This window comes from Quercus suber, unplaced genomic scaffold (assembly GCF_002906115.3).
Source record: "Quercus suber isolate HL8 unplaced genomic scaffold, Cork oak 2.0 scaffold_354, whole genome shotgun sequence".
NCBI classification, from domain to species: Eukaryota; Viridiplantae; Streptophyta; class Magnoliopsida; order Fagales; family Fagaceae; genus Quercus; species Quercus suber.
In genome coordinates this window covers 378,050-389,821 of record NW_027069806.1, presented here as the reverse complement: position 1 = coordinate 389,821, position 11,772 = coordinate 378,050, and the positions used below count along the sequence as shown (strand labels likewise).

The following is an 11,772-nucleotide window of genomic DNA, read 5'->3' as shown; positions in this document are numbered from 1 at the left end:
AAAGGAACACTCATTCCTCTCTATTCCTTTAAAACCTCAAATTTTTATTTTCTCCGAAATTGAAAGAAATGAGAAAAAATAAAATAAAATTTAATAATTTTTTTTACTAAAATTTCCAAAATACATCTATAAATTTAACTTTTTATTTTTAAATAAAAATATAATAATAATATTATCATAAAATAATTTAATTTCATTCTTTTCATATTACCCTAAATAAAATTACTTAAATTCTATTTATTTTTATTAATTTTCATGCCTTTATTTTAAAAAATCCAAAATCGGTTATTTAATTCAATTTCATTCTTTCCCATTCCTTTCCTTTACTACGTTCTACTCCATTTCATTTTCTTCCCTTCCTTCTGAACTCCCACACGGAGCCTAAATCTAAACCCCTATGAACCCAGACTCTGCAACCCAGACCAGCTCCTCGCCTTGTGGACTCAGACCGTGAGTAAGGTTGTTGAAGACATGGAAACTGGAACCAAACATTCTGAGCAGGCCAAAGACAAAGAGAGCTCGAACAAAACCAAGTGTGTTATGAATATACAAGGGTACCCAGTAAAGGGTTTGTCAATTGCAGGCCATGAAACCTGCATAATTTTCCCTTCTCTCAATATAGCCTTTGATATTGGTCGCTGTCCCCACCAAGCTATACAGCAAGACTTTCTCTGTATCTCCCATGCCCACATGGACCACATTGTGAGTGTCCCTTCTGTGCTTTGCTTACTTTCTCTTTGTTTTTTATCTTGCTCTTTGTATTACAAAATTTTGACTTTTTTTTTCTTCATTCTTTGTGCCTTTTTGTGTTCTGGGTTTTTGTTATTCTTTATCTTGGTGTTGGTGGTGTTGGAGCTGTTGAATTTGGTTTTATATGCACTGTTCTGTATTGGGCCAGTTCGAGTTTTTGATAATTTAGGGTGGTTAGATGGTAAATACTAGGTAACTACTTATGTAATTTGTGTTTTCTTTTATTGGGTTTGGGATATATGTACTAGTGTGATGATTTGTAGTGTTGTGTGGAATATTGTGGAGCTTTTAGTGTTGTTTTGGTACTGGGTTTTGAATGAGTTTGGAACTAAAAGTAGTTCAAGATATATTCACTGTTTAATGTTGCACTACAAGATGACTAAGAGCTGAAGAACTCTACTTTGGTGCCTATATAGATTCATATGATGATTCACATCGTTGGATGCTTGTAAAAGATATATACCTGTTTTTAATTTTGTGCATTGTGATGGATCTTTTGACTATTATCTAATGTTTTGGCATATTTGTCTATGTCTATCAATGCAATCGATTTTTGAATTTCTCACATAGTCTGAATATGGAATTTAAACATATCAAATGGTTCCAACCTCCCTGCTCCCATTCTTCCAGAAAGAAAAATCATGAAAATGGGGCTTTCTCTTATTTTCTTGGCATTTTTATCATAATTTCCATGAAATTCATTTAAACTGGATTTTTATAGTTTCACAATTTTTAGTTGATTTTAAACTTCTAAATTATGTCTTTTAAGTCCCAATAAGAGTTTAATTAGTAAAGATTACACATGGACTCTTTTTCTTGAGTGCTGCTTATAACTTAATATTTTGAAAGGGAGGACTCCCCATGTATGTTGCAACCCGTGGCTTATACAGAATGAAGCCTCCAACAATCATTGTACCAACATGTATAAAAGCAGATGTAGAACAACTCTTTGAGGTGCACAGAAGAATGGACCAATCAGAGCTGAAGCATAATCTAATTGGCTTGGATGTCGGTAATGGCTGATCTTGAATTGAATTCTTTCATCAACTAAAAATGTTGGTCTCGTCTGCTCTCCTTTCACATAATGTAGTTTTGAGTAAGCTTATAGAGCTTTTATTTTCAGGAGAAGAGTTTTATTTGAGAAAAGACCTTAAAGTAAGAGCTTTTAAGACATACCATGTCATACCAAGCCAGGTATCCTTATTAGGTGTAATTTTTTTCTCTTATGGCTTTCCATTCAGATGTTGATGAATTAGTATATACTTTGAGCTATCTTTAGTATTTATTGACTGTGAATGATTCATGACAGGGTTATGTAGTTTACTTTGTAAAACAGAAACTTAAGCAGGAGTACATTGGCCTTCCTGGGAACGAGATTAAGAATTTGAAGTTATCAGGTGTGGAGGTCTGTCTTGACAGTTGCCCTCATAAACTTCTTACTGATACTATGTGATTGGAAATTTGCTTCCTTTACATTCTGGAGGACCTTTATATTGCAATTTTTTTTAGATTATTCATAAATAAATTGCACTTTTTTATGCAACTGTTCTACCACTTCTTGACTGCAATATTCTTCCTTTCTCCTGTTAATTTGATATGGAGAGAGCTAGAAGTGGGATGTGAGAAAATAACCATGACCAAGAGTAAAAGCAGTAGACCATATCCCAAAATTTATCATTTTTGCCTGCTTTCATTCCAAAGTTTAAAAATCTGTGTATAGCATCTGCAGTTAGAAGATATGCTGTACTGTTTCTTTGGAATATCTAGTTTTTGAATATTGTGTTTTCTTTTCTGTTATCATGTGTTTTTTCATTGTATGCAAAAAACATTTTTTTTTTTGTTGAAATATGTTTGGAATATGGAAAATAAGCTTAGAGTTTTATGGGGCATTGTTTGGGATTTTATTAAAAAATAACCAAATCCCTTAAACTATTGTATTAGTAAGGCAAGGTTTAAAACATATTTGGTTTATAACAATTCGACTTTTTTGGAGTCGATTTCGCCATTTGAAAATCCACTGGGAAATCGACTCCAGAAAAGTCGAATTGTTATAAACCAAATATGTTTCAAACCTTGCCTAACTAATAATATAGTTTGAGATTTATAGTTATTTTTTTAAAAAAAATCCCATTGTTTGAGTTTCAAGACATATAGTTTTCGCTTTTGCTACATCAAGGGGTAAGACTAAAAGATTCAGCAATTATATTGAAACCTCAGAACATGTTTTAATAGATGTTTGCTTTGGAAACTTCTAATATTTACCTAATATCTAGCTGGGCTTCTATTTTTCTCGTTTACTTTTACTTCTCAGAAGGTTTTGACAATATTTTTTTTAATGTGGTCCTGTTGTTTTTGAAATTTATGTCCCTGTCTCTACCGACCTTGCTCTTTTTATTTTTATTTTTTGTCTTTATTAGAATATATTTAACAAGGCTGGGACTGTTTATTTGCAGATTACATACACTGTGACAGTACCTGAAATTGCTTTCACTGGAGATACCATGTCCGACTTCATAGTTGACCAAAATAACATAGATGCCTTGAGATCAAGAATTCTAGTTATGGAGGTGCATTTACTTTGCTTATGCTGTGTTACTTAACATATACTTTGACGTTTTGGCATATCAAGGTTTATTTTTATCAGACCATTTTTAACTTCTTGCACCAGTTGTAGTTTTACACTCAAAGGTAACTTTGATCAAACTTATCAAAAAAAAAGGATAAGAAAAGAATGGAGTAACTCTGGTCACAAACTTGCTGTTTGCTTTTGCAGTCTGGAGTGATATAAATGTGGCATCTTTTCTTTATAATATAATCTTTAGTCGGTGTCTTTTGGTGGCTTGCAATTGAACGTATTGCACTGTAACTAATGAGAGGTGGCTTTGTGTTAAATTGCTATTCTCAAAACTCAATAATGCACACTTGCTTAAATCATGTGGACCAAATGAGAGGAAGTGTCAACAGAAAATTTTCCCTTTTTTCCTCATTTCGTGGTATTAAATATTGATCGCTCATGCAAGTTGGCTCATGCAGATACTAGGTCAACAAGAGTATCTCATTAACACTTCTATGTGTAAATATAATACAAAAGCATGTATTAACAGACACATGCACAAAGTCACTCATATTTACTGTCTACATAGGTTGTACTGCTCAAAATTGTTGGGAGCATCTATCATGGTTTGCATTGTGGGTGAGGCTCTTAATAATTGTTTACATAACATAGTTGCCTCTAATCTTTTCATGCAGTGCACCTTTGTTGATAACTCTGTTCAAGTGGAGGGTGCAAGAGATTACGGACACACACATATATCTGAGGTTTAGTCATTAAACTCTTCTTTTGGAAATTATCATGCTGCATGCGCTTCCTTATTGGCTTGTGTCTTGTCTGATGTGCCTTCCTGGGTTTCTTATTGTGTTTTTGTTATGATATTTTACCAGATAATAGGTCATGCAGAGAGATTTGAGAACAAAGCAATTCTTCTAATCCACTTTTCAGCTCGTCATACAGCTGAGGTACTCCTATATAAAGCAATTCTTTTGTCTAATTTATTCTTAAAGTCTCCTCAGTGGATCAGTCACAGGGTTATAGTCCACAGAATGAGTTCTTGCTGCTCTTCTAGCAGCAAATTAGTTCTATCAGCAAGATATTATCTCTTCTATTTGATGAATCCCCCACTACCAAGTAGTGTGTGTGATAAACTTCGTAAATCATTGTGGGTCTATTCTATGGGATGGTCCAGTTGTATCTTATAATGTCTTCCTTTTGTCTCCTTAATGGTAATTATATTGTTAATTTGGTACTTTGATTTGTCAGGAAATTCAACAAGCTGTATCTGCTTTGCCTTCACCTTTAGCAGGTCGAGTTTTTGCGCTCACAGAAGGTTTCTGATGGGAACTGGAGTAGTGTTTTTCTGTTTTGGGCACCTGAATGCTGTTGCCACTTTGGAGTTGGTGGATTCATGCAAACCCCACTACTAGCTCAGAAAACAGAGTTGGTGACATTGTGATTTTGAAGCTTGTGGGTTTATGTAGGCCCCCCAATTTTCAAGAAGAATTCCAGCAGGATGCTTACGGGAATGTTCTTTAAAGCTTGTTGGTTTTCTCGGGAATTTCAAGTTCTTGAGATGCAATATCCATTTCTTCTTTTTCCCTGGATGGCTGCGAGGGTGTGTGGAGGAGGGGGGGATTAAATTGGCTAAACGTTGGTCCTCTCATTTGTCTCAATATGCTGATTTTAATTGCTTTCATTCTGGCTCAACGCAATTACCTTTTGATACAATGTAGTAAGAGCACATTTTTTGTGTGACAACTGACTAAAGATCTCAAAAAAAAAAAAAAAAATGATTCATAAAGCTGAGAAAGCTCATGTTGATGAATCAGTTGAGTGGTCGATTTGAATGCTTTTTGTCAATTAAAAAGACTTTGGGGATGTAACTCATAATACAGACGAGGAATGATAGGAAGGCAATATTTTTCACAAGATTTTTCATAATTGTTGACATAGTCTGTTGTACTTAAAATAACATCACTTTCACTTAAGTTAATTGTTGTACATGACGGTAAGGCACTAAATTACTACTTCGACAATTACATACCATTGGAAAGGTAAAGCTAATGAAAATGAAAGCATAGATTTTTAATGGGAAGTCCCCATTAGTAAGGTAAAGCTAATGAAAATGAAAACGTAAAGGAAAATGAAAACATAGATTTATAGTGTGGAAACTCTATATTGGGAGAGGGAGAAACACTTGGGTTGAAGTTAGTCGAATAATCTATTATTTTCTACAAAAGATGTGTGTTTACAATGGAGGAGTAAAAGAGAAAGAGGGCGAGAATGTATATTCCATCGTAACGAGGGATTTAGTGTCTTTTCTTAGGTCCATCATCCTTTTATAGTGGTGGAGGTAGACATGTGTTGCTTTCTTATTGGATAAAGTGTTACTTTCTTATTATTTTCTAGAAAAGATGTGTGTTTACAATGGAGGAGTAAAAGAGAAAAAGGGCGAGAATGTAAATTCCATCGTAGCAAGGGATTTAGTGTCTTTTCTTAGGTCCATCATCCTTTTATAGTGGTGGAGGTAAACATGTGTTGCTTTCTTATTGGATAAAGTGTTACTTTGTTATTATTTTCTACAAAAGATGTGTGTTTTACAATGGAGGAGTAAAAGAGAAACAAGGTGAGAATGTATATTCCATCGTAGTAAGGGATTTAGTATCTTTTTTTAGATCCATCATTCTTTTATAGTGGTGGAGGTAGACATGTGTTGCTTTCTTATTGAATAAAGTGTTACTTTCTTATTAGAGAATGACAAAGTTGAGTCTTAACAAAAACTATAAATCATGCATATGGTGCCTTATGCACTCATGTTTGTGCATGTATTTGGGATGCATTAACATTCCGGTTTTCTGTTGGAATATGGCCACAATATGTTATTGTAATCATAGTGGTTCCTAGCTCCTACTTATAGTTGGCATTATTTGCATTATTTTTCACCCACAATCCATTATTCCCAATAACCAATAATTAATAACTAGTGGCTACATGTCATTTCCAGTATCTAAAGGTTAATGGTTATATGCCTTCGTAACCCAGTCCATACCCAATTTCAAAATGCTTGTGTGTTGTGATTGAATTAAATCATTTACCCATGGGATCACTACTAGATTTTGGTGAAAAGTGGGATTATTATGCATTAATCATAAGTTGATGTTTAAACTTTCCGCTTAAGCATTTGGTGGAATTGGTGTATTCCTAGAGTTTTTATCCATGCAAAATGCTATACATGTATAACAAACTAAATTGATCATATATTTTGCTCAAAAAAACAAAACAAAATTGATCATATATAAGCCATTGAAGGGTCTCACCAAATGTTCAAACTCCTCTTTAACTCATTGAGTCATCTATGAGTTAACTCGTCTAGTTCAAAAAACCCTTTGGTTTTCTTCTTCATTCTTTGATCTTTTTTTAGTATTTCAATTTATCTTAGGCATGTCATTGGCAAATTGGTCAATTATTTGCTAATGGACAACATTTGGTACAATCATTAACACTACTTTTATTATATATCAATTATAGCAAATCATTATATTAATTGTAAAAAGAACAACATCTATTACACACAAATGAAGTCACAATTTCCAACTTAGAAATCTTGACTTCAAGTCAAGATTTTATTTTAAAAAAGTGTGTACATAGTGTATAATAAGAGTATGTCACTAGATTTATAGTACTTGAAATTTTCCCATCAGGTGTTAAACATATCATATATTGGGATTTGGGACAATAGGATTAAAGATTTTTGGAAGATATTCAACCTCCAATGTTCAGCCAGCATTTGGAAAAGCTGTCAAGCTGTTTAGGAGGAACACCCTTTTGACAATCATTCTGTTTTCATGCCAAAATAAAGGAAAACAAGAAGCAGCTAATATTTTCCTCGGAACTGTCTCTTAATCTGGTACAAGATAAACTTGAAACTCAGATTCTCTGATTAATCGATATTGTAATACTGATAGTTGCTTCTGTAACATATTATCATAATACCAGGGGAAGAAAAGAAAAAACGTTTATTAGTTATTACAATCACTTCGTCCAATGAAAAGAACTCATGTGGAAAAAATCCAGAGTGCATCTCCCTGGAATGATTTTCAATATAACCAAAAAAGAATCCACAATCAAACTACGTGAGAGAATAATAAGGCAGAGGCTAATAGTGACACCAGAGAGGCTCATTTAATGGATGGATGCAGGTTAATACTTGTCACTTTCTGAGATTACGGTGGAGAGGTAATTTCGTACTAACTCATCACTTTCTGAGATTATAGTGTAGACAAAATTAAATCTGATCTAAGATTCCTCCCATTGTATACATCAGAACTCGGGTATAGACTGCCATCTCAAAATGCAGACTAAACCCTACAAACCAATCACGAATAACATCCATATAGAGGTGTCTGAAAAAACTTCAATTTGTTCCAAGAAAAGAAAAACTGGTAGCATACTATCAATTCTGCAAATGCAATACCAGGAGAATGATGCAATATTAGCAAAAATTTATATTTCCATGCATGTCAAACTTCAACTTTCAATCTGTCGGCTACATCAGCCATTAAACAACACAGTCTAGCTTCTGATGCTAAACAACTAACCACTTCCCCCATGGATCTCAGCTCTTCATGGAATTCTGGATGCAAAATCAATGAAGAAAATTTTTCATCCAACACCAATCCAGCACAGTTGATGACATCTTCAAGCTTAGGAACCCAACTGCAGGCCTTCAAACCTAACTTATATGATGCTTCAGGACATGGAACTGCTTGAGGAAATTGCTCGTACTTCTTCAACCACTTCCCCAAATACCGAATCAAATTCATCATCTCTTTACCATTCAAATTTCCAATCGATGACGATAATGTCACTGCATCAATATTTGAGGACGCCAGCAAATAGTGCAAACAAAGCTCTGATGCAGAGAACCCATCATGTGCCACCATAAGCAAAATTGAAGCCTCCTTCGCCAAACGCGCTTTCTTCCCTGTGACACTCCTTTCACTTGCTTTCTCAATTGCTGACAAAGCCTGCTTCTCCCATCCTTTCCTCACATCCACCATACTACCATAAGCATCTTTCGCCGGACAAAGAAAATACTTCAAAATGGCAAGTAATTCAGATGCCCCAAGATCCGATGCATGCTTAATACAAAGACATAACAAGTCTGACCTCTTCTTCGCCACAAGTCTGTTGACCAAATTCGAATAACAAGAATGATCAATAACCCCATTAACAATCAGAACCTCGACCAAATCCCAAATTTCAAAATCCACACACCCATCCAAAACCAAACCAGCAACATCTTTACCCATGAAAGACCCTAGCCGTTCAGTCCAGGCCTGAGTATACCCACTTTCAGACGAATCAATCCCAATGGAAACACCAACTTTGTCCCTTATTTTCTCAAGAAACTGATTCAAAATCAGTAAAAACTCATCCTTATCAAAATCTATCGGGTTCTTGAGCTTCCGCTTTAGCTTAATATAGAACTTTTTTCCCATTTCAATGACTTCAGAATCGGTTTGCGATATTTGCCAACCGATAACAGGGTTAACAAGCAATGTGGGATTTGGGTCTTCAAGTTTAGGCCTCAGCAAAACATCATCTGGGTTGAGAACAATAGGGTATTCTGACTCGGAAGCAAGTGACTCAGTATTGGCCGAGGCCTTTATTATCACTTCAAGCAAAGTCATAGCAGATATTTGGAAAGCAAAGCTCAAAACCTGAGCAGTAAACAAATATATAGCTCTGAATCAAACACTAAAACCAAATAGAATAAAATCCAAAAAAAAAAAAAATTAACTGCAAAATTTTCAGCCAAAGAAAAGCAAAAGCTCAAAACCTGAGCAGCAAACAAGCATATAACTCTGAATCAAACACTAGAACTAAATAGAATAAAAACCCAGATTAAAAAATTTAATGCAAACTCTTCAGCCAAAACAAATAGAGCATAAAGTTTCAAGTTTCGTTTCATTGATGATACAGTGAAGCAATAGAACAAAACAGAATCAATATCCCAATTGTTTTTTGAAAATGTTTCAGTTAAAGATTGAAACTTTATTGAGTTACGGTTACATGGAGATAGGGAATTCGAACCTGAAGAGCCGAAGAGGAACGGTGCGGCGGCGAAAGCAAAAGCGAAACCCTAACCCTAGCCGAGCTGAGATTCAATGTCTGAGGAAATTTTGGCGCCTCTCGAATCTAGCAAGGAGATACAACACAAAAACATAGGCTTGTACTGAATCCATGACCAAAGTTTCATGGGCTAAACTTAAAAGCCTAGGCCCATGTCTTGAAATTATATAAATATAAATATAAATATATATATATATAATAGACATTTATTATGATTAATTTTATATATAAAATTTTATATTTTTTAGTATTATGATTTTATTTGTATATGAAATTATATATATATTTGATAGATGGAAATTTATATTTTACAATTTAAAAAAAATATGATGTACCGCGCTCCATGGAGGACTTATATATAATTATATATATCATAAATTATAAATCTGATAATTATAACTTATAATGAAATAGAGGAATTTAAACCATAAATGTCTTGATTGAAAATATTAGAATGTATCGATAGAGTTACGAGGCTCTTAGCTTCTCTCCTATTTTAAATTATAAGAGAAAAAAAATATACATATCATAAGTTTTTTAACAACTTATTAAGATGATAAATTGTAATTACTAATTAGTACTTGAATTAAAATAAAAAAAGTTTCAGGTAGTGAAACATCTCCTTATATAGACCTATTATGGCACAATTTTATTATATGCCAATCACAACATATCATATTAACAATTTGTATTACTTCTCATCCAAAAAAAAAAAAAACAATTTTTATTACTAGATTTGTTATTTTAATTTTAAACTTGAGTATGTTAGTTTTGATATCAATTATTTAAACATTTTTTCAATAAATTATTATAATTCATATAATTTTTTTAAAATTATATTGAATATTCTCAAGTTCTTCAAAACTAATTCTCAACATACCAAAATCAATCAAACTAAAAAATTACAATAAGGGTAATAAAAAAAAATTATATACATGGTGGGTTGAAAATCCTATTGACCCAAACTTGACCCAACCCAAGGACCAAGCAGGGACGGACGCAGGATTTTCAGTTAGGGGGGGTCGGAGATAAGCGAAAAAAAAAAATTTCAAATACACATCCATATAGTATTAATAAACTAACAACCAAGACAAATACCCAAAATCATTGTTTCTTAATATATTAAGATACAATCATCTACTAACAAAAACAAAATACACGAAACACTATTGTTTCTTTATACAATCATCTATGAAAAGGGAACTCGACGCTCTTTCAAATCTTCAAAATCATCTACGATTGAATCCAAACTAAATAAATATAGAAGTTTAACAATGATAGGTCGGCTTACTACAAGCGAATATTGTAGATTGTGCGCGTTTTTTTAATTGACTATTAGAGGAAGTAATGGGATAATTTGCACTCTCACCTAGTAGTTGCTTTGGATCATTCCTTTAACGAGTTTTCAACAATTTCAACTAAAAATTCTCAATTTCTTATTTTACTATGTTCAAATTTATGTATTTCACATTTGTTTTTATTTGTAACCATATGTTCGACTCTAAATTAATTTTTCTCCATTCCACTCATTTTTTTTTATCCATCACATGAGAAAGGAGGAAGTTTAAGAATTAAATTTGGTGTGGAAATAGTGTTTACGTTAAACAAATATTGTTATTTATATGCTTATTAACATGTTTAATTAGTAAATTGTAAGTGGAAAATTTTACTCCAAAGTTAAGAGGTTGGGTTTAGTGACATCTCCTCCTCTGCATTATGAGCTATTGGAATTAACTTAACACTACCGCCATTCTCTTTACGAGGATATTCATGTGGATATTTTGATGGCTTAAACAATTAGAAATTTTCTCTAATTTTACGCAATTAGTTTCGAAAACATAGAAGCAAATATAAATCATAAATGAAAATATCACAATGCCGGCCAAACATATTTTCATCATCAATTGTGACTAAAATCATACAAAAATAAAAGTTTCCACCCAATTGATGATTATACTCATGCCTCCAACTATGACCCTATTGGCCATATACCTTGTTGGATAATATTCAAAGTTCATAATCGTTCATAATCCACAAAACAATTCATAATCTAGGCGAATATTAATAAATGTTTATGTTAACCTATCTCCCTTGAAATCAAAACCCAAGATAAGAACCAAACATTTCTCACTATTCATTATGCTCTTTAGAGTGAGTAATGCATTTATTTATTTGTTTATTTTATGTTTAGATATTTATATTTTTCGTGTTTTTGTATGTGGTGGATAATTTCAAATTGATTAGTCGAAGACTGATTTTAGGTGTCACAATCGGTGATGCAATAATTGTCGCCTCTCTCGTTGGCCTAATCAATGAGAAGATAAGTAGAAAGA

The 11,772-nt window shown here is 33.2% G+C and overlaps 2 protein-coding genes across 3 annotated transcripts; one reads left to right on the top strand and one right to left on the bottom strand.

Moving 5' to 3' along the window:
- The first annotated feature begins 300 nt into the window (after nt 1-300).
- Nucleotides 301-5,245, top strand: LOC112010966 (tRNase Z TRZ1). 2 transcript variants are annotated; one of them, XM_024043349.2, is made up of 8 exons: nt 301-702; nt 1,600-1,762; nt 1,874-1,944; nt 2,087-2,155; nt 3,204-3,317; nt 4,000-4,068; nt 4,192-4,266; nt 4,568-5,245. In XM_024043349.2, exons 1-8 carry the CDS (start codon nt 472-474, stop codon nt 4,640-4,642), a joined length of 867 nt encoding a protein of 288 aa, XP_023899117.2. In that variant the 5' UTR covers nt 301-471; the 3' UTR covers nt 4,643-5,245. The 2 variants fall into 2 exon arrangements, with proteins under 2 accessions (XP_023899117.2, XP_023899116.2); XM_024043348.2 differs by having other exon boundaries at nt 302-702; nt 2,060-2,155.
- A 2,057-nt stretch (nt 5,246-7,302) lies between these two features.
- Nucleotides 7,303-9,575, bottom strand: LOC111987562 (uncharacterized). Its single transcript, XM_024019275.2, has 2 exons — nt 9,401-9,575; nt 7,303-9,027 (listed from the first exon to the last, which is right to left on the bottom strand). The coding sequence occupies exon 2, from the start codon at nt 8,995-8,997 to the stop codon at nt 7,825-7,827; it is 1,173 nt and encodes a 390-aa protein (XP_023875043.2). The 5' UTR covers nt 8,998-9,027; nt 9,401-9,575; the 3' UTR covers nt 7,303-7,824.
- Nucleotides 9,576-11,772: the final 2,197 nt, after the last annotated feature.